The sequence below is a fragment of the Aegilops tauschii genome, chromosome 2 (genome assembly GCF_002575655.3).
Source record: "Aegilops tauschii subsp. strangulata cultivar AL8/78 chromosome 2, Aet v6.0, whole genome shotgun sequence".
Lineage (NCBI taxonomy): Eukaryota > Viridiplantae > Streptophyta > Magnoliopsida > Poales > Poaceae > Aegilops > Aegilops tauschii.
In genome coordinates this window covers 565,982,019-566,004,033 of record NC_053036.3, presented here as the reverse complement: position 1 = coordinate 566,004,033, position 22,015 = coordinate 565,982,019, and the positions used below count along the sequence as shown (strand labels likewise).

At 45.3% G+C, this 22,015-nt stretch overlaps 1 protein-coding gene across 2 annotated transcripts; it reads left to right on the top strand.

Annotated features, from left to right (window-relative positions):
* Nucleotides 1–11,988: 11,988 nt before the first annotated feature.
* LOC109773563 (peroxisomal ATPase PEX6) lies at nucleotides 11,989–17,613 on the top strand. 2 transcript variants are annotated; one of them, XM_073509002.1, is made up of 17 exons: nucleotides 11,989–12,371; nucleotides 13,128–13,464; nucleotides 13,578–13,775; nucleotides 13,920–14,163; nucleotides 14,258–14,399; nucleotides 14,543–14,726; nucleotides 14,834–15,025; nucleotides 15,106–15,372; nucleotides 15,514–15,585; nucleotides 15,717–15,803; nucleotides 15,925–16,047; nucleotides 16,204–16,314; nucleotides 16,445–16,483; nucleotides 16,575–16,696; nucleotides 16,778–16,922; nucleotides 17,005–17,088; nucleotides 17,175–17,613. In XM_073509002.1, exons 2-17 carry the CDS (start codon nucleotides 13,318–13,320, stop codon nucleotides 17,262–17,264), a joined length of 2,247 nt encoding a protein of 748 aa, XP_073365103.1. In that variant the 5' UTR covers nucleotides 11,989–12,371; nucleotides 13,128–13,317; the 3' UTR covers nucleotides 17,265–17,613. The 2 variants fall into 2 exon arrangements, with proteins under 2 accessions (XP_073365103.1, XP_020187843.1); XM_020332254.4 differs by having other exon boundaries at nucleotides 12,021–12,371; nucleotides 13,128–13,775.
* The last annotated feature ends 4,402 nt before the right edge of the window (nucleotides 17,614–22,015 follow it).

Below are 22,015 nucleotides of genomic sequence, written 5' to 3'. Positions count from 1 at the left end.
GAATGTATAGCTCTTCCACATCCTTCACCTTATTCATCGCCAACTCTTCGTGCATCTTGCGGTTTCGCACATTCTGATGGAATGCGCTGATGATGGTGGCGGGGTGAACGTCTGGGATGTTGTACTGCACTCGGCTGAACCTCTGTATGTACTTGCGCAGGCTTTCGCCTTCTTTCTGGGGGATGACATAAGTCGCTTACCTGGCCATGAGCTTGGTGGCCTCCCGTAAAGGCGCCAATGAACTCATGGCACAAATCCGACCAGGAAGAAATAGAATCTACTGGCAAGTGCATCAACCATGACATAACGTTGGGTTTAAGTGCCAACGGGAAGTAATTGGCAAGCACCTTGTCGTCGCGAGCTCCGGCAGCTTGCATCGCGATGGTGTATATGCTGAGGAACTCTGACGGGTGAGTCTTGCCGTTGTACTTTGCCAACGTCAGGCTTGAATGTGCGGTGAGTGGGCCACTGGAACTGCCGCAGCTCACGGGTAAAGGCCGGACAGCCTACCTCGTAAGGTAAGCCCCCAGGGCCCCCCAGTGCTGGGTGGTCCGTAGTGGGTCCTGCTTGCCTGTCTGATTGGTGGCGTGCTTCGCGCCGGTGCTCGATGGTGGTTCGAGCGTCTTCATGGGCTCGCTCTCGAAGAACTTGGCGTTGATCGCGGTGGGTCCGTGGGTCGGACGACGCTATGGAAATGTTATCACAAGCGTCATCACGACGGACCGGCGCCCGCGGTAACTGGCGAGGAGGAGGAGAATGCACTGTGGCTGCAGCGCCTCCGGTCCTCGCACCACTGGCGTGTGGCGCTTCGACGGAGCACCGGCCCGAGGGCCCTGCTGGTCACAGCTCATCCTTGCTGGCGATACCGACGAGGCTCCGGATGGTGGCTCTCCACTCGTCGAGCTTCTCCGTAGCAGGAGGGAAGTCGAGGAGCAACTGTGCGCGCGCCAAGGCCTCTGTCGGCGTGGGCGGCGGTGAAACCTGTGTGGACCGTGACGCGCTCCGACTTCTAACCACGTTAGAAGGAGCTATACCACGGCCCTACGGTCGCACGCCGTCTTCACCAGTGCCTCGACGAGCGTGCTGGTCCTCTGCGCCCCATGAACAATGCACATGACTCTTCCCGCGGCGGCGCTCGGGGTCATCAACATGGTGACGCCGTTCGTCGCGCACAACCTGGGAGGAGCGCGCTGTAGGCGCTGGCGTGGGCGTCTTAGAGGTCGCCGCGCCGCCCGTATGTGGCACGACACCGCCCTTGGAGGGCCCCACGCCGCCTGCGGGGGGGCCGACTCCGTCTTTGGACTTGGCGGCGCGCGGCTCGTTGTCTTGTGCACGAACGACGCCGCTCGCCTGGCTTCGGCTGCTAGAGCGACGTGGGCGTTCGCGGGCTGCGCCTTGGCTTCCATCGACGACCACCTCGTCGCCCGCACGCACTTGCACGGGCCGTTCAGCTCGAGATGAACCGATCACCGTGATCGTCTTCTTCTTGGGAGCCATAGCAATGAAGAACTGCTAGGTAACTGCTAAACCAGATTCTCACAACTGCGCCCCCTACCTGGCGCGCAAACATGTTGGGGAAGGACACCTATGGGATCACTGGAATCCCTTCTATGGTTGGCGGGCGCGGGGTTGTGAGGAGAGCAGGTTTAGGAGTCAGCACAAAGATCGTTTACCCAGGTTCGGGCCGCCAGGATGCGTAATACTCTAGTCCTGCTTTGGTGTGTATTTGAGAGTGTTCTTGAGCTCTCGAACTAGCTATGGTGGCTGCGTAGTTCAAAAGAGCCGAATCCCTCTCCAGTATGCCACGGGCCTCCTTTTATAGTCGAAAAGGGGTTGCCACAGTGGCACACAGGAGGTGGAAAGGCATACAGTGCACAAGCTTATCGCTTGGCATTACGGGACAAGACGCATTAAATGCGGTACTTAGGTGTCCCCTTGCTTTATCGGGGACGGGAACGGGGCCCGTCCCGTCCGTCGCCGCTCCGCCTCGCTTCGACACGTGCCCAGGCCAGCGATGCGTGCAGCGCCATGTAGGCTGGCAGGCCGCTGAGATGGCGTGGTGGTAGGGTCTTCACGAAGATCTGCATGCCACCACACAGGTGCTTGCTGAGTTGGCTTGGAAGCCGCATGTTGCCACGCAGGTGCCTGCCCAGCTAGTTGGGCTGGCAGCTACATGGGAACGGCGGTGCAGTTTTGACAGATGTGGGCCTGGCTGTGGATCCGCGGGCGTCCTTGGCAAGGGTCTTGCCGGGGCCCTGGCAAGGGTCTTGCCGTGGCATCGCGGTCGTCCCCGATAAGGATCTTGCCGGGGGTCTTGTGGATTTCCTCTGCAAGGATCCTGCCGAGGATCGTCGTCTTCTAGTCCTCATCTGATCTTGTGTACTTATGACCTTCGCAAAGATCTGCATGCCATCACGGAGGCGCTTCCCGAGCCTTGGTCCCAATGTAGTTGATTATGTGGGAAACCGTGGGCTTGAGGGTGGCGCGCTCTGCTGGTGTTGGGCGAGCTGCCCCGGCAAGGGTTTTGTCGGGGGAGTTCACCTCGCCCTCTTGCTCTTTGTGTCCCTGGCCTTGGCGTTGCTCTGTTGGTCTTGTGCTTCGGCTTCCTTCCCCTGCCCTGCTAGGTGTGGTCGTAGGCGTGGCTCTGACTGCCCGTGCACAAGTAAGGGGTACAAAGGAGAGCCCCTAATTTTGTACACCGACAACACCGCAATGGCATATTCATATCTCAGGAGAAATACCTCAAGGATGTATTGAGGAAATTTGGCATGCAAGATTGCAAAGGCGTCAAAATCCCTATGCCCACAAATGGCCATCTATGCACTGATGAAAATGGTATTCACTTCGATCAAAAGGTATACCGCTCCATGATTGGTTCTTTATTGTACTTATGTGCATCTAGGCCGGATATTATGCTTAGTGTTTGCATGTGTGCCCGATTTCAAGCTACACTGAAGGAATCAAACCATAAGGCTGTGAAGCATATTCTTCGATATCTAGCTCACACACCAACACTTGGATTATGGTACCCCAAGGGCTCGACTTTTGATCTCATTGGATATTCAGACTCTGACTATGCTGGTGATCGTGTGGATTGCAAGTCAACATCTGGCACATGCCATTTCCTCGGATGATCCTTGGTCTGTTGGTCCTCGAAGAAACAGAACAGCGTATCACTGTCTACTGCTGAAGCTGAGTACATTGCTGCTAGTTCGTGTTGTGCACAATTGCTATGGATGAAGCAAACCCTCAAGGACTACAGCATCAACCTGAAGAATGCGCCTCTCTACTATGACAATGAGAGTGCCATCAAGATTGCTCATAACCCAGTTCAGCACTCGAAGACAAAGCACATTCAGATTCGTCATCATTTTCTTCGTGATCATGTGTTCAAGGGCGACATTTCTATTGAGCACGTGAAGACTGAAGAACAACTAGCCGATATCTTCACAAAGCCCTTGGATGATAAGAGATTTAGCAAGTTGCGGTGTGAGCTTAATATCCTAGAATCTTCGATTGTCCTTTGAAAAGGACACACATCCTAACACTTATGCAAAATTGATGACCTAGATGTGCAACACACGAAGTAACGTTTTTCTTCAATCAATGAAGACTAACCCTCTAAGTGTGAAGAAATTAACGAAGAATTTGATTCTCAGAGCCCTACGACAATTGTACGCGGTGTCTGAAATCATCATTCTTATACGGTGGGTTTCGCCACCACCAAAAGTTGAAAATCTTCAATTTGAGTTTCTCTTCATTTTGATTTTCCTTGGTTGTTCGTTTTCTTCAACTTGGCATTATCTTCACTAGTTCCGTCGTTTTTCTTCATTGGCTATATATATATACAGCATTCACTTATTGCTATTTCTTCAAGTTGCCTTTTCTGCTAAGTGAATGTGATCGGACCCTTCCCCATCTATGCTAAACTCAACCCAGTCTATTCACAAATTCTTCATGTGCGTTCTATTTGAGACTCGTTCAAAATCTTCACTGTGTCCTTGTCAACTAAAGAATTTGCGAACGAAACTTTAAAATTATCTTATCAGAATTTTCGGCGTTTGCCGCCTAAACCGTTCCACATTCCACGATATGATTATCTTTTTCACCCACGATCTCGCACGATCGCCACCTCTCAGTATGTGGGTGACACATGTCACGCGAATGAGAAGGGTCAGGGGCATGTTCGTCCAATTTCCTCGAGCGAACAGTTTTTCACCACGGCTATAAATACCCCCTCCCTTCCTCACTTCGCTTTTACTCCACTCGACCTAGCTCCCTCGCTCGAGCTCTCAAAACCCTAGCGCCGCCGCTACTTCCATCGTCGCCGATGAGGAAGAGCTTCACTGCCTCGACCTCGTCGCCGTCGTACTTGTGTCGGCCGCGGATTTCTTCACTCCGCTGCCGCCGTAGCTGTCTTCCTCTGCCATGTTAGGGCGTGGAAGATCTGAACCGACGAGCTTCAAATCTACACTTCCCAGTTCGTCGTGTTCTTCGTCAAGGGTAATTAAAAGTTTCTTTTACTACCCTTGTTGATTCTGATGATTTCTACAAAATCTTCAAAAGGTGTTTATTCTTCAAATCTTCACACACTAAACACCTCACATAACTTCTGTTCTTGATCTGTTTCCCTAAGCAACATTTTTCTTCAAGATTCCTCAATTGTGTGGATTTTCAATCTGTACAACTCTGGAACCTAAGTCAAAGAACGCTTAGTGAAATTTCTCAAGACTCATCTGGTCAAATTCCTCAAACTTGTTCTTTTTGCAAAAACTTCTGAGAACGCATATGACCTCTCCAAATTCTTCGCAACTATATTCTGTTCATAGGTACACATGTCCGCTGCTGAATCTCTAGGTTCTCATCAACTTAATTCATTTGCAGCGTTCCTCGAAGAAAAGTTGCACACCTCTTCAGAGAATTCTATTGTTCAGATTCTTCAGCTGAAGAAAATGGCTGATGGCAAGAAACCTCAGAAGGGAGGGAAGAAACCTGAGGTCAACACTGCGTTTGAAATCCCTGATAACATCTATGCAGGGTACTGCACACCCCCTGAGGAAACAAAGAATGAGTGCAAAGTGCGCATTCAGAAGATTGAGAGGAGATGGGCCAGAGAATGGAGGGAGTACAGATATGTGACTCCAAAGTACATGAAGAAATTTGTAGTACACCCTCCATGCCCAAGACCTCCATTGGCACCTGGCCAAGTTGCTGATCCCTCTAGCATCAGAAGAGGTGAAGAATTTCCCAAGGAATGGGCCAAACGTCAGGCTAAAATGGCCAAAATGGCAAAAGAAGCAGTGAGGAAATTCAACGAAGATTCTACTGCTGCCACTGCTGAGGCCTCTGCTAGCAAGCCTAAAAAGGCTATGCCCAAGAAGCCTGCTCACAAGCCAAGTGCTTCAACTTCTGTGCCCTCACGGCCAAGCTCCTCAGCAATGCCCTCACGGCCAAGTTCTGCAAAGCCTTCACGGCAAATTCCTCAAGATGCACCAGCTCCTCCAAAGTCCTCAGCTCCTCCGTCAAAGTCCTCAGCACCTGCGCATATCGCCTCGTGCCAAAGGACAACTGGCATCTCTATTGCCTCAGGAGCCTCTGCTAGTTCTTCAGCTCCTCCAAATTCCTCAACGGGCCCCACTCTACTGAAGACAAAGGCCATTGCGGGACGAGGTTCTCGACCAAGTCCTCACAAGAAGCAGGTCGCCTTTCAAGTACCGTCCGAAGACGACGAAGCTGATGATGAAGAACTTGCTGAAATCATCAGAGACAGGCAACACAGGGCCGCTAGAGCCAAAGGCAGTAATGTGCCATTGATGCTGGATCCAAAGTTAATCCTCGACTTCATCGACTTGTGGCACAAGGATCCCAACACACCTCTGCCTGAGTTGAACCTCACTCCTGGTCAAAGTCATGTTTTGACTGCCTTCATTGATGAAGAGAAATGGAAATATGAACAGGGGAGGAAGGTGAAGAAAGCACAGTACAAGAAAGAGGAGCACTTTCTGAAGCAAAACGTCTTGAAGCTTTCACCTGAAGAACTTGTAGCTCTGCAATCAGAGATCAAGAGTCTCAGTGATGAATTTGATCGCTACTATGCTGACTGGCTTGGTGCCAAAGTCAGATTTGTGAAGTTATCTGAAAAATTCACTACCAATGTTGCAGCCCCAACGCAACAAGAAATTCCTCAGGCTGAGGCTTCTGCTCAGCCCACTGAAGAACATGCCAGCACCGCTGATGAAAATCAGGCTGCTAATGAAACTGCTAGTGTCAGGGCTAATGACTTCATTCCAGCCTCTGATGACTATGCCAGGGCAACCACTAGTGTTGCGCCTGAAGAATCTGTCAGGACAGCTGAAGCTTCAACGGTTGTGCCTGAAGAAACTGAAAATGCCAGGGCAACTGCATCAGTTGTGCCTGAAGTAAATGAGCCAATTTCCTCTGCTCCTCCTGCACCTACACCAAGTCCAGTTCTTCCTTCTGCATCAGATGCGAAGAAGACCAAGGCTGCGGAGCGTGCAACGGTGAAGAAAAGGAAAGCATCAACTTCATCAGAAACTTCAGCTCCGAAGAAGATGAAGAAATTGACCAGCTCTTGTGAGAATCTGATTGATGCTGTTCCAGTCTCAAGCATGCCATCAAAGGAACTCGTTCCTTTTGATGAAGAATATGTGATCCCAAGCGGATCTGATGAAGATATTCCTTCTGCTGCTTCTTCAGAGCAGTTGGATGAAGAAATTGAAGTGGATGCAATCCCTTCAACACCAGTTGTCTCATCGCCCATGCCTCAGTTCACTGCTGAAGAGGCCGGTGTTGAAGAAATGAATGAAGAAGATGAGGATGTGGACATTGGAAGCATGACTCCAGTGATGAATGATGACTTTTGGGAAAGTCAGCACCCCAATTCTCCTCTGTTCACACCTCTGCAGCAAATTCCTCAGTCCCCAGTGAATGTTGAAGTTCAAATGGGATCTAAAGAACCTCGCTCCACCCCATCTGTCCATGAGGAGATTCCAACCACTAGTGCTGATGTTAATATTGATGAAGAATTGAAGGCCCAGGCTGCCATTGAAGAAGAAACTGAAATTCCTCAGCCTGTGGATCCTGAGATTGCGATTCCTGAGGTGGTGATGCAATTGACTGATACTCCTCAGCCCAAGCCAAAGTATCCCTTCTCGAAGAAGCAAAAATTCAAGGATGATGACTTCTTCGGCGAGCATGTGTTCTTCACCGAGTATAACCCATATGACTCTGCTCGTCTTAGAAGGAAGCGTTTCTGGACTGCCAGCCAAGCCAACTTCTATTCTTCACTGCTTTTCAACAAAGACAAAGTCTTCGACCATGAGCATATTCCTCACATGGACATGGAATCACTGCCTTGCTTCGCGCCAGTCCTCAGTGTTCTTCATGAAGCAGGACTGCTCAACTTTTGCACTGATATAGTTGATTGGAATGAAGAGCTAATTCTTCAGTTCTATGCAACACTGCACATCACAGGAGATGCATCTGATGTGAACTCTTGGGTTTTGGACTGGATGACAGAGAATACTCACTTCAAAGCACCGGCCTCTGAATTGCTTGATGCCCTGCCTGTCAGTCCTCCCCTTGAAGGTGCTCGTTGCCTATACCATGAACCTGAACTTACAGCTCACTACATGCAAGTGTTGATGAAGCCGCTGAAGCCCGGACAATCCCCAAGGACCAAATTCCTTGTGAAGGAATTTCTTTTTGTGCCTTGAACTGTGTATCGCATTCTGACGAAGACATTGAGTCCAATCAAAGGCCACGACTCGAATGATGAAGAAGTCGTTGGCATCATGATGAATCTGCTTTTCAATATCATGCATGGCATTCCTATCAACTACCATGATTTCTTCACGAGGACTCTGGCAAATGTTGCACTCTCTCCGTTTGAGTTGAAGCCTTATGCTCCTTGGATTATGAGATTCCTCAGAACAAGGTCTTCACTCAACTACAAGGCTGATTTTCAGAATCATCTCAGCTACTTGCCCCCCATTTAAGTCCTCAAACGGACATTTTACTCAGCTGATGAAAAGGGCAAGGCCGCTGCAGTTATTGATGAAGGCATTCGTCCATTGGATGGTCAGTTCCGCAAAGCTGCTTCTTACTCCACCAATGATGACTCTGCCACTCATGACTCTGCCGCTAATGCTTCAAAGCAAAATCCTCAAGCCACAGCTCCAAGGGTGATGACTGATCGTGAGCTTCTCCTCAGTCTTCACCAAAAGGTGGATCGCAACCACAAATGGGTTAAGCGCCAGTTTGGTTCAATTCTTCACAACATGACTGCTACACACAATGCAGTGAAGAAAAACCACTACTACCTCCATGAAGTTTTCAGTCGCACTTGGGTTGTTCTGTCACATCTGTATGGCGAAGAATATCTGAAGCAAATGGGTCTCAAGCAGGACTTTGACTGGTCTCAACCACCAGCGAAGAAATTCAAGAAGGTCAAAGTTCCCTCCTTGGTGGCCAGTTCATATTCTTCATCACGCGACACGGATGAGCATGAAGACTTGGACGACACTGCGGCAGGCCCTACTACAACAACCGACCCCAACAACGTTGGCGCTCCTTCATCATCATGATATCCTTCAGGGGCGTTAGTCCTCATTTTTCGATCCTTTTGGTCATTCGATGACAAGGGGGAGAAATTTGAGTTAGTCTTCAGCGGGTCTACATATATGGGCGTTTTTTGCTAAGTTACAACTCTCCTTCTTTTTGAAGACTTTACTGGATCGAGTTGTAAACTTAAACCCTATGGTTGTCTGATACTTTTGCTGTGTTTTTCTGCATGCTTATTCCTCATTAATGTTAATGCATGCATGCTGAATTACATCAGTCACCATATTTCTTCATGCATTTCAAATTCTTCATATTATATGTTAAATGCGTGTATGAATTACAAGATATAGGGGGAGATCTCCACGATTCTACTCTTCAAGTGTGCAATGCTTCAAAAGCAAATTCCTCACTATGCACATCTTCAGGGGGAGTTCTTCTATATCTTGCAATCAAATTCCTCAATATCAGTATTTACACTTCATATGTTTATCCCCGTTGAAAACTTAACCTATATTGTCATCAATCACCAAAAAGGGGGAGATTGTAAGTGCATCTAGTGCCCCTTAGTGATTTTGGTGTATTGAAGACTTATAGGTTAAGGGACTAATGTGTTTGTGAGTGTACACAAGTCTATAAGTCTATGAGGAGTTTGATATTTACAGAGAAAGTCGACCCCTAAAAATGAATATCTTCGACTGAAGACTTTGGATTTCTGAAGACTTTCTGAAGACTTTGAAAGTGAAGAAATTAGTGTGACCTTGAAGACTTAGTATTCATTCGAGGAACATGAAGCGTGAAGACTTTTGTTTTCGTAGTTTCATTTTCTCTTTCTTGAGTCATAGGAAACACCGTACTGTTAAAGGGGGTCGAGGAAATACTAAGGAAAAATTTCCAAGTGATGCTCAACTCAAAATCCTACACCTACCAATCCCTTCGAGTGAAGCCTTTGGAAATCTCATACAGTTCAGTCAATTTCTTCAGTGACAGAGACGAAGTTCTTCTGGTCTCTGAGGAATTTGTTCTGACTGAGGAGTTAGGAATTCGCCAGTGCGGATTGCCTACAAGTGAGGAACATGATAGCCCTGAGGAATTTGATAGTCAAATTTCCGACAGTTGCTGTGCTATGCGCCAGCTGTCCCAAAATATCTACCCACCTAATGGTCATATCATTGAAGGGCATTTATGTCTTATCATGTCGGGCTGCTCCCTAGGCTATAAATAGCCGCCCCGTACAACCACTAGCTGGTTGGCTGCTCCGAGAGAAACTGACACTTGTCATTGAGAGCATCCCATCCTCCGAGGACTTTGAGTGAAAAAACATCAAGTGAGGAAAACCCAAACCCAAACACCTACAAACCCAAAGTGATTGAGCATCACTAAAGAGATTGATCCTGTGTGGATCCGACGCTTGTTACCTTTGAAGACCGTGCATCTTCCAGACGGTTAGGCGTCATGGTCTGAGCATCCAAGAGGAAATTGTGGATCGCCGAGTGACCGAGTTTGTGAAGGTTTGGAAGTCACCTGAAGACTTACCACGAGTGATTGGGCGAGGTCTGTTTGACCTTAGCTCAAGGAGAATACGGTGAGGACTGTGTGTCCTCAGGTTTAAATACCTAGCCGCTCCAACCAGACGTACAACTGTCACAGCAGTTGGAATTGGTCTACCAAATCTTTGTCTTCACCAAGCCTACTGGTTCTATTTCCTTAACTCTTTCATTTCCTCATTACTGTGTTGTGTGCTTGTTCATATCTGTTTGAAGACATTGACTGAAGACTTTCTCAATTTCCTCAGTTCAATTTCTTCAGTCTGTTTGTCTTCATCCTGTTTTATCCTGTGCTTACGCTTCCAGTACTCTGTATCTGTTTTCATTTCATCATGATGTCCATGTTTATGTTATGTCATGTATGCATCTGAGTACTTATTCCGCTGCAAGTAGTTCTTCGCTTAGGAATTTCCTCACCCTGAAATTCCTTAGTGAAGAATTCATAAAAATCGCCTATTCACCCCCCTCTAGTCGACTTAACGCACTTTCAGCCGCCTAATCGCGGAGTAACGTGGCATTGGACATAACACTCGATAAAAGAAGATTCGATGTGAACAACATTTACGAAGATATTTAGCATTGCTTGATGTCTAACACCCGTCCATTGAGAATTGACATTGCATTATATAATCTTGATCACAAATTTTGATGATGACATAGATGTCCCAGATAGTTACTAACTTAAACATAGGCTAGATCATGGGAGCCGGAGATTATAAATGATACTTCCTCCGTTTGTGTTTATAAGTCGGGCACGAATTTTTGGGTCCTTAACTTGACTAATAAAATATGTATAATATGCCACAATATTATATAGTTAGAAACTTCATTTGATGAAGAATCCAAAGATATATTTTTATAAAACAATATACTTGTTTTACTAGTCAAATTGAATACCTAAGAACCCGTGCCCGATTTATAAACCCAAACGGAGGGAGTAGAAGGTATCATGTAATTATTAGTGTTTTAAAATTTTAATTTAGTTCAAAAACTTTATCAGAATAATTAGTATCATGCAATCTCACTTTCCTTTTCTTGAAAGAGACATTATTTCCCAGAATTACTACCATGATATTATCCACAATTACAATCATGAAATTATTATATTTTTCACTTAAAAAATGAGATTCCATTTACCAGGTGCATCTTGAAAACATTCACGGAGCCAGTACCATGAAAATCTTAGTTTTTTTCCAGAGAAACATGATATTTTGGAATTAGTATCGCAATATTTACATCAAGTATGTCATGGAATTATTACACCTAACTAGAATTAAGTGTCACATTTATGATTCAAAATATGTGGCTGGAAAGCATTCATGGGCGGGTGGAGCCCGCCTATCATAGGTCAGACATTAGATGGTTCATGATCTACATTTCAACTTACGTCTATCTCCACATTCATAAATTATTAAGAGTTAGATACACACGAGGAAAATTGACATTAATTTCTTTGAGATGATTAATGCAGCCAAACATAGATACTCGTACGACCACCTTATGGAGGTCATGATCATTGGCTGGCGGAGCATATGGATTCAAAGGAATGGGAAGATTTTCGAAAACTAGCAACCATGACTTGATAGCTTGTAAATTTTTACTCTTGTTTTACTCTGTTTCTTTTCCACATGTACTTATCCCCGTTCATCATAAAATATAAAATGACACGGTAGAAGCCTTTTCTACTGGCTTTTGTTGAAATAATACATTCACTATATCCGTCGGCTGATGCGTAGCATTGCTCTATGTAAGACATTTTGGCAGTGTACGGACGTTTGATTTGGTTGAGTGAGATCCAAGGAGTGGAGCTCCGATGCAATCACCGGTTAATCTAACGGTAGCACACCGCCGCCACGTCTTCGTCTTGGAATTTCTCCTCCGTTATCTCGTTGTGCTGATCCAAGTCAAACGGTCTCGTCCCGTCTTCCTCCCGTCCCGTGGGCTCTCGACTCTCTCCGCTCCCTCCCTCCCTCTCCCCGGGGGGCCGCGGCCATGGTGGAGAGGCGGTCGCGGAGGAAGCCGCTGGTGCTCGCGTCCACGCAGGCGCTCCTCGACTCGCTCCCGGGGGAGCGCCGCGGGCCGGCCCCGCCGCCGCCGGAGCCGGTGCGCCTCAGGGCCGGCGTCCTCCGCTTCCCCGCCCGCCCCTCCGGCCCCGGATGCGGCGGCGAGTTCGGCGATCTCGCGTCCTTCGTCGCCCTCCCCGCTTCCGCGCTGCGCCGGCTCGCCGTCGTCACCGGCACGACGGTATGTGGTCCCGGTCGGCGTCTCTCCGATCGAATTCCGGTACTGGGGTGTTGGTTGGATGGCCGGGTTGGGGGTTCGATCACTTAGGGGATGAATTGTGAAACGTCTGGTGCTTGGAGGATGAGTGAATTTGGTCTCGTCAGACTTTGGGGGTGGTCATGCTGCATGGCTGTCTGAATAATTATGGATACATTTGGTTCTAGTTAATAACTGTAGATGAACTGGGTGGCGCTTGCTGATTTTTTTAGTCTGACTGAGCTGTAGTCATAGGTATTCACTCAAGATGTGTACAACTTTGGTGCTGCAGGAGTGATCTCTGTGGGCACATATATGTTAACTGATATATATCCTTTTCGTTTTTGCAATTTTCAGCATTCAAATTGGTAGACATGACTATCTTCTGTTGAGACTAAATGTACTCCCTGGGTTCCTAAACATAAGTCTTTTCAGAGATTCCACTACAAACTACATACGGATGTATATAGACATATTTTAGAGTGTAGATTCACTCATTTTGCTCCGTATGTAGTCACTTATTGAAATCTCTAGAAAGACTTATATTTAGGAATGGAGGAAATATTAAACAGCTATTAATCTGCAGGTGCTTGGGCACACATATGTTATTTCCCTGTACTTTGTTCAGTCAATTTATTTTAACTGATATATTTCCTTGTTGTTTCTGTTGCAATTTTTTAAGCTCAATTTGGTATATGAGATGAAATTAATTAGATGTAATAAACAGCTATTGATCTGCAGGTGCTTGTGAAGAATACCGATAATAATGTTGGGAGGATTGTCAAGGCAGTAGTATTGGATCGGCCATCCCTCGAGGAGTCCAAGAGAGAGCATCCTGATTCTGACCCTGTGGCCTCAACCTCTTCTTCTGATCGTGTGATGGGATTCTTACCTACTCGCTCATTTCCAGCTAACGGCTTTGCACCCTTGGATGAAGATGTTGCTTATGTTAGCCCACTTTTGGCGTTCAACCTGGGAGTGCATGTTTCCTGTCTCAAGCTTCTTATTCAGAAAGGGGAGGAACCTTTCAAGTTTTGCTCTAAAGTTTTCGAGGATGGTTCTGCTGGTAGTGGGACTGGTATTTCTCTTCACCTAGAACTTCTCCCATGCCCACAAGTGCCTAAACATGCTTTGCACTTACGGGTTTCTGTTGTGAGGATTCCTGATTGTGGTGTGCTTGCTTCCCTAAAGATAAATTCAGCCATTGGAGGAAGTGACTACCAAGATATGATAGATCAAGCTTTAAATGAACACTTCAAGTTTGATAGGTTCCTAGCAAGCGGGGATGTGTTTTGCATACATAATGACTGGAATTGTGGCATGATCTCTTGCCTAGCGTGCAATAAGGAGAATGATAGACTGCATCCTCCTAGCATGATATACTTTAAGGTAAATTATCCACTTTTCTTCATTCAGACATGTTTGAATGAAGAAACAAAGATACATAATAAATGTTATCTATCCTCTTAGCTTAGTTTTGCCCTCATTTTTTATCCATAAGTATTGGGTGTTAATATTGTAATTACTCACCAGGTAACCGGCATGGAACCATCAAATGAGCCGATTCTTCGTGTTAACCGTGATCAAACAGCCCTTGTCCTTGGGGGAAGTGCTTCTGCTCCAATCCCTCCCTGCAGCTTCTTTTCTGCCAATGATGATTCAGTCCCTTTGCATGGCGAAGTGGTGGAGCAATTAGCATCCATCATCGCACCAGCATTATGTCCTTCAAACATTTTACCAAGGATCAAGTTTTCCACTTTCTTGTATGGCCCATCAGGTTACTGCACTTTAATTGTAGTCTCATTCCTTTTCACATTTTATTACTTGACTTTGAACTGAACTTTTGTTCAAATCAAATGCGGGGGTTGCAGGATGTGGAAAAAGAACGGTAGTCAGGCATGTTGCGAACCATCTTGGTATGCATGTGGTTGAGTGTTGCTGTCATGATCTGATTACATCATCAGAAAGCGGGGCATCTGCTGCACTTGTGGCTGCCTTCAAAGAAGCTCAGAAGTACTCATCTTTTTGTCCTTTGTTATCTCTACAGAAATTAATTCCTGTCTTAGTTCGTAAACTGTTTTATTTAGTTCGTTTTACTTTTTCCAGGCGATGGTATTTACTTTGTTTCCTTTCTTGTTGAATATTATTTTTTGAAGGTATTCTCCTTCTATAATACTTCTTCGCCACTTTGACGCAATTGGGAATACATCCTCCAATGAAGGCCCACAATCTGAGCAATCTGGCATTGCAGCAAATGTTGAGTCTGTCATTAAGCAGTACACTGGACAGCGTTGGGTTGTGAAAGACTCGCTGCCAGCAAGGGATGTGATTGGAAATTCAGTAGGTCTTTGTTCCCCAAGCTTTTAGGTTTTAACAAGCCCTTAGGATATAAAATCATCTTTGTATCAACTATCAAGTACTTTATTATTGAACCTCTTTGTTTTCAGTACCTTGTGGAGCCTGAATGTGTAAGCTCCGTTCAAGTTATACTAGTGGCAACTGCAGACAGTGCTGAAGGAATGCAGCAATCAATTAGGCGATGTTTCCGCCATGAGGTCAACATGAAGACTATAAATGAAGACCAGAGGAAGAATTTGATATCTGAAACACTCCATGGTGTCTCAGCAGTTGCTGATGAGGTGTTTTTTTGTTGTTATGAACCATAAATGAAGTTTTATGCTTTTATTAAAGTTTCGTGCTTATATGGTTTCATTTTCAGAGTATCGATGACAAGTTTGTAAAAGATATATCAGTGCAAACGTCTGGGTTCATGCCTAGGGATATACTTGCATTGGTCGCAGATGCTGGTGTGTCATTTGCGCATAAAGTTGCAGTGGAGAAAAGCAGCAATGATGAGCTTGAGGATGCCCCTACCGCAAGCTCTTCTACCACTCAGAAAGAAGAAAATCATTTCTGTAAAGAAGATATTTTGTCTTCCTTAGAACGGGCTAAGAAAAGGAATCGTGCTGCATTGGGTACACCAAAAGTAAAACACTAATCCCTGCCTTCCAATATCTAATATCTTCTAGATTTCAGGCCCATCTCTGTACAACCCATGAAACCATACATGTCAGCTTTAGCTTGCTTTCTGCAAGTCCTTGATTTGGTTTTCTCTTTTGTGCTATAGGTTCCTGATGTCAAATGGGAGGATGTTGGTGGGCTTGAGGAAGTGAAGAAGGTTATTCTAGATACAATTCAGGTAAATTTTACTTGATTCATCTCTGAGCTAAGATATTGCATTCTATCGATCCAAATAAGATTTGGTTATACTAGAAGCTGGTTCATTTGGTTTGAAACTGCTAACTTGTGTTCTCTATTGTTGGTATTCAGTTACCTCTGTTGTACAAGCACCTTTTTTCTTCTAAATTGCCAAAGCGATCAGGTGTCCTGTTATATGGACCTCCAGGCACTGGGAAGGTAGGTGTAGTAGTTTTATGCTTTTCTTGAATTGAGTTTTCATTCCCATTTGTCAAGTGATGGCTGTATCCAACAGCAACATGATGCATGCTCACTAGGATGTTTTCTTTTGTATTCTTAGACATTACTGGCGAAAGCAGTAGCAACTGAGTGCTCATTAAACTTTCTTAGCGTAAAAGGTCCAGAACTGATAAACATGTATGTTGGAGAATCAGAGAAGAATGTCAGGGACATCTTTGAGAAGGTATATCCATCTGCACAAGCCATGTAATTGCCATGAAATATGCACATATACTTAGGTTTTCAGTATTTCACTGTCAATTTCATCTGCACAAGCCACGTAATTGCCATGAAATATGCACATATACTTAGGTTTTCAGCTTTTCACTGTCAATTTCAGGCTAGATCAGCACGCCCATGTGTGATTTTCTTCGATGAGCTTGATTCCCTTGCTCCTGCACGAGGATCCTCTGCAGATTCTGGAGGTGTGATGGATAGAGTGGTTTCTCAGGTATTATTAACTTCATCAATGAGGTGGTGACTGGGTGTATTAATCCCCCCCCCCCCCCCCCCCCCCTTTATTTTCAATGTTAAAATGTTAGGGTCATCTAATTCACTTTCCCCTTTTATCTCTTTACTAGTTGCTGGTGGAGATTGATGGGTTAAGTGATAACAGCCAGGTAATTTCCTCATCTACGATATGCCTTTTTTTACCTATATTCTCTAGATGCAGTTACATTAAAGGAAACCATTTTCCAAATTATTCTTTAGGACCTCTTCATAATTGGGGCTACCAATAGGCCCGACCTTCTTGATTCTGCACTTCTCCGCCCTGGCCGATTTGATAAGCTGTTGTACATTGGTGTAAATACTGAAGCATCATACAGGGAAAGGTAGTCATCGGTAGTTCTTTCTTTCGCCAAATTTCAGGTTCGTTTCGACTAAACTATGATCTCCCTATAATTGTTATGCAGGATACTGAAAGCACAGACTCGCAAGTACAAACTCAACGAGAATGTATCTCTCTTGTCGATTGCTCAGCACTGTCCTCCAAACTTCACTGGTGCTGATATTTATGCATTATGTGCGGATGCATGGTTTCATGCTGCTAAGCGTTCCGTGAGTAGCTGTACATCCCTGCTGCTGCCACATTATGTTTTTCATAGTTGTGCTCTGTCGGACTTACATGCTTTATTTGAAGGTCAAAACGCTTGAAGCTGATCCTTCGAGAAATAACGACGCCGGTTCAGAAGAGGTCATTGTCGAGACTGAAGATTTTATGACGGTAATATTGAAACCATTTTTCAGAAAGCACAATAAAAATCTCTTCGGTCATATCTTGGGAGTCTAACTGGTTCTCTTATTACACAGGTGTTGGGTGATATCTCGCCGTCGTTGTCAATGGAGGAGTTGCAAAACTATGAACAGCTGAGGCAGAAGATCGAAGGACCTTCTAGATGATGTTTGCTAAGACACTTTACTAGAAAAAGTGTTCTTTTCACCTCCCAACTAATCAACTATTGCCTGAGTGTACAGCCCTCATCTTTTTTGTTTCGAGTTGAGTTGGAAATAATAAATTGTTGCCAAAGCATCCCAAGCTCCTTCCGTGAATGACTCGATGGTTTCTCCTTGCACAATTTCACTGCATTTGACCTCGTGTTGGATGCGCCTCCCAGTTAAGAATTTGTCATGTTTTCTAGTTTTACCGAGCAGGGATGTAAAACTCTGAAAAGTACTGTGTGTAACCGAATTTTGAGAAGTAGGTTGTGCATAGGTTAATAAAGTGTGACGGCATCATAAGTTCAATAAATGCAGTCAGGATCTATGTGAACTACAATGCAAAAGTTCAAAGATGAAATTACAAAACTACACTATTTTACGTTTTTCATTCCATGATAGTCCCAGTCACGTTATTCTAGCTTATTATTAAAAACCTCACTAGAATTTTTATTTGGATTGTCTACAAAATTAGTATGATGTAAAGACATAAAAAATTGTAACACAAATACAATTATATATTGTTTTAGTTTTTTTTATCATTTATACCACTAGTTGTGTCCTACTATTCAGTTTTGTCATTAGAAGTTACAACCGCTTAAATGACATCGCTCCGTGAGATGCTTAAATGACATTGCTCTGTGAGATGCTTGCTCAAAAATACGATTAGATATCTAAAAAATGCCATCGTTTCATTAGATGTTTGCTAAAAAATGCCTCTAGAGATTGTTATTGTCAGGTCAAATCCGTTGACCATGTTATATGACAAGAATACCCCTAAAACACACATACACATGTCAGCTCTCTGTATCTCACAATGATAAGTGTGAGTCCCACTTGTCAGGAGTAAGCAAGCGGATAATTTTACAGGAAAATAACAAAGCTATTGGGATGAATTGGGACCCATATTTTATTGTAGTGAGATAAAGGGGGAGCTGACATGTTGACCCATTGGTATTTATGTCACTATAACATGGCAAACGAGATTTGAGCTAGACAGTAAGGGTGTTCAGTGGCATTTTTGAGCATGCGCCTAACGAGGCAATGGCATTTTTGAGCCGTTGAAATTCCTAATAGTAAAACTGAGTAGTGGGCCACAACTAATGGCATAAATAATAAAAACCCATTGTTTTAACATGCCTAATCACTAGAGAAAAATAGGGTGAGGGACAAAATAATAAAAAGAATAAGATCGACTTGATTGTTTGAAAATGCATAGGGAGTTCAAATAGGGGAGAGTTTACCTCAGTTACTATGGACGTGAGCGAGCTCTTATCATTATTCGGCAAATTTGACAATTTTGACCTCTGGACGAAATCAATTCACAGAATGAACTGCGCGTGAAACTATTTCACGCCGATGACCTTTTTGTGTAGCGCCCGCCACGCAGGTGCCACATCCTACGGTGCAGCGCCTACCCCTGGGGCGTTGCACGCCAGTCCACCGTGGCAGACCCTGGGCCCGCACCCAGCAGTGTAGCGCCTCCGTGCTAGGCGCCACACATTTAAAGTGCAGCGCCTAGCGCTCGGGCGCTGCACTGTGACTTATCCAGCCACTTGGCTGGCCCCCCTCCCCCCTCCCCCCACCCCACACACCCCAACCCGAGCTTTGCCCCCTCTCCCACTCTCCCCCCCTCTCAAATCCTCTCTCAAATCTTGCGAATTTGAAGAATTTATTCGTGGATTTCGAAGTCAAACCCTCCCTCAAGGTAATCTTGTCCGATCCCCTTGTCTTGATCCAAGTAATGTTATCAAATTGCTCATTTGTTGCTAGTTTGGGGAAACCCTAGTTTTGTTTGGATCTAGAGATTTGCATGGAGATGTGAGATGTTTGTTTGCCAATTTCCTATGATTAGGCTTTGTTAGTATGTTAGGGATATTCTTATGGGTGTTCTTATGTTGGTGCTAGGGTTAGGTTTAGGGCTAGGGTTATGGTTATGGTTAGGGTTATGGTTAGGGTTGTTGTTTGATATATATATTAGGGTTTGTATTCCGTCTTAATCCTTGGATTAGTACTCATGGAAGCAATATCCTTGGATTAGTACTCATGGAAGCAATGTTACGTTGTGTTGTTTGAATGCTTATAGGGATGGGAAGAACATGTGTGTTTGTTCATCATGGGGACAAAGACGCCTTCTTGAAAGGCAATATTGAACCGGACCCAGATGAGCTTGACATGGTGTTTGATAGTAGTCCTAGCTATGCGGAGCTCTTGCAACAAGTGACGAAAGATTTGAATTGGATGGACCCTAGTGATATCGTTGAGTTGGAGGGAAGGCATAATGTTGGTTTTGGAATGCACATCTGTTGGAAGACAATGCATGTCAACTCGGAGCAACGTTGGGTTGCATACAAGGAGACGGTGGCTGAATCACTAGACAAGGCTCTTGAGTTATTTGCAACGAAGAAGGTTGATTCAAGTTTGCATTTGGACTTGAACCGGAACCCCTCCCCTTTGGTTGCTAGTAGCCCCCCACCCTTGAAGCGAAATGAAATTGTTGAACCTCTTTTGACCCAAGAAGTGAGGCCAACATTGAGCCCGTTTACAAACAACCAAGATGAAGCTTTGCAAGAGGACAATGATGAGTATGCGGACGATGACAATGAAGTTGATCTCCATGACAACAATGTGGGTGATATCAACAAATATCATTTGCAAGAGACAATGGACCATTCCATCCCTTTTTCCCGTGCATATGCATCGGACTCGGATGACGATGGTCCCGATGAACAAGTTGATGCGGAGGGGTTCACGGTGAAGGAGGCCGAAGCTTTCGAGAAGGTATTCGGTTGGGATCATCGGACTACATTGTTCAAGGATGTTAGTCTCACGGATGAAGCCATGGTAGATGGTGGCCAATGTGTATCTCTTGGGGTTAGGCCAAGCTCTCACCGTGATTTGGGAGACGACAAGAACCGGATTGCTAAAGGGTCTAAGTTCAAAACCTTGTTGGAATTGAAGATGTGGCTCGACAACTACTCGGTTACGCATTATCGTCCACACAAGGTGGTGAACTCGGACGTCAATGTGCGCTACACAGTTGCATGTGCATGTGAAGATGAAATATATCCGTGGATTGTGCGTGCAAGACCATGGAAAGGAGGTCCCACTTGGCACGTAGTGAGTTGTGTGCCAACTCACATGTGCCGAGGCAAAAGGGTGGATGGCAAGATTGTGTCCCAAGACCACAGACAACTCACGTCCGAGTTCATCGCTTACAGGCTCTCCAACTCAATATCCACACTTCCAACAATGAGCGTCCAACATGTCATTGACCTTGTGAAAGCCATCTTTCATTACAAGGTGAAGCACGACAAGGCATGGAAGGAGAAGCAAGCCGCATTTAAGATGTTGTATGGTACTTGGGAGGAAGCATACAACCGAATCCCTAGGTTGTTGTTAGCCATGGCCGCGACAAACCCGGGCCTGGTTCATGTGGTCGAGCCTCATGGGCACCAAACAACGGTTCATGAAGGAAGGAAAGTCCAAGTATCTGGCCATGCATTTTGGGCGTTCGAGCAATGCGTGAGGGCTTTCGAACACTGTAGGCCGGTCATCGCCATTGATGGCACGTTCTTGACCGGACAATACAAGGGCACCTTGTTGGTTGCGATAGCAAGTGATGCCAATAACCGGGCGTTGCCATTGGCATTTTCTTTGGTTGAGGTGGAGAACAATGACAACTGGGAGTGGTTTCTGCATCTTTTGAGGACGAAGGTGTTACTGATAAGCCACAAGTATAGGGGATCAATTGTAGCCTCTTTCGATAAGTAAGAGTGTCGAACCCAACGAGGAGCTAAAGGTAGAACAAATATTCCCTCAAGTTCTATCGACCATCGATATAACTCTACGCACGCTTGACGTTCGCTTTACCTAAAACAAGTATAAAACTAGAAGTACTTTGTAGGTGTTGTTGGATAGGTTTACAAGATAATAAAGAGCACGTAAATAAAAACTAGGGGCTGTTTAGATAAAGACACAATAAAGTAAATATAGCGAGTGTGGAAAAGTGGTGGTAGGAGTTGCGAAATTGTCCCTAAGCAATTGACTACTTTACTAGACCGATAGCAAGTTTTATGTGGGAGAGGCCACTGCTAGCATGTCATCCCTTACTTGGAATTCTATGCACTTATGATTGGAACTATTAGCAAGCATCCGCAACTACTAACGTTCATTAAGGTAAAACCCAACCATAGCATTAAGATATATTGGTCCCCCTTCAATCCCGTATGCATCAATTTCTATGCTAGGTTGAAGCTTCTGTCACTCTTGCCCTCCAATACATAGTCCTATCAACATACAACTAACCCTATGGTGTGATCCACGCGCGCGCTCATATGATGGGCACCAAAGGACAGCAACATAACCACAAGCAAATTAAATCAATCATAGCAATTCATCAACCACCGATAGGACAACGAAAATCTACTCAGACATCATAGGATGGCAACACATCATTGAATAATAATATGAAGCATAAAGCACCATGTTCAAGTAGAGGGTACAACAGGTTGCGGGAGAGTGGACCGCTGTAGATAGAGGGGGGAAGGTGATGGAGATGTTGGTGAAGATGGCGGAGGTGTTGGTGAAGATCGCGGTGATGATGATGGCCCCCGGCGGCGTTCTGGCGCCACCGGAAGCGAGGGGGGAGAGCCCCCCTTCTTCTTCTTCTTCCTTGACATTCTCCCTAGATGGGAGGAGGGTTTCCCCTCTGG

What these genes read in the sequence shown, in the direction of transcription:
- LOC109773563 (XM_020332254.4), top strand. Translation starts at nt 12,120, where the DNA reads ATGGTGGAGAGGCGGTCGCGGAGGAAGCCGCTGGTGCTCGCGTCCACG. An exon ending in CCGTCGTCACCGGCACGACG is followed by an intron (nt 12,372 to 13,127) that starts GTATGTGGTCCC and finishes ATTGATCTGCAG; the next exon opens with GTGCTTGTGAAGAATACCGA. An exon ending in GACCTCCAGGCACTGGGAAG is followed by an intron (nt 15,804 to 15,924) that starts GTAGGTGTAGTA and finishes TTGTATTCTTAG; the next exon opens with ACATTACTGGCGAAAGCAGT.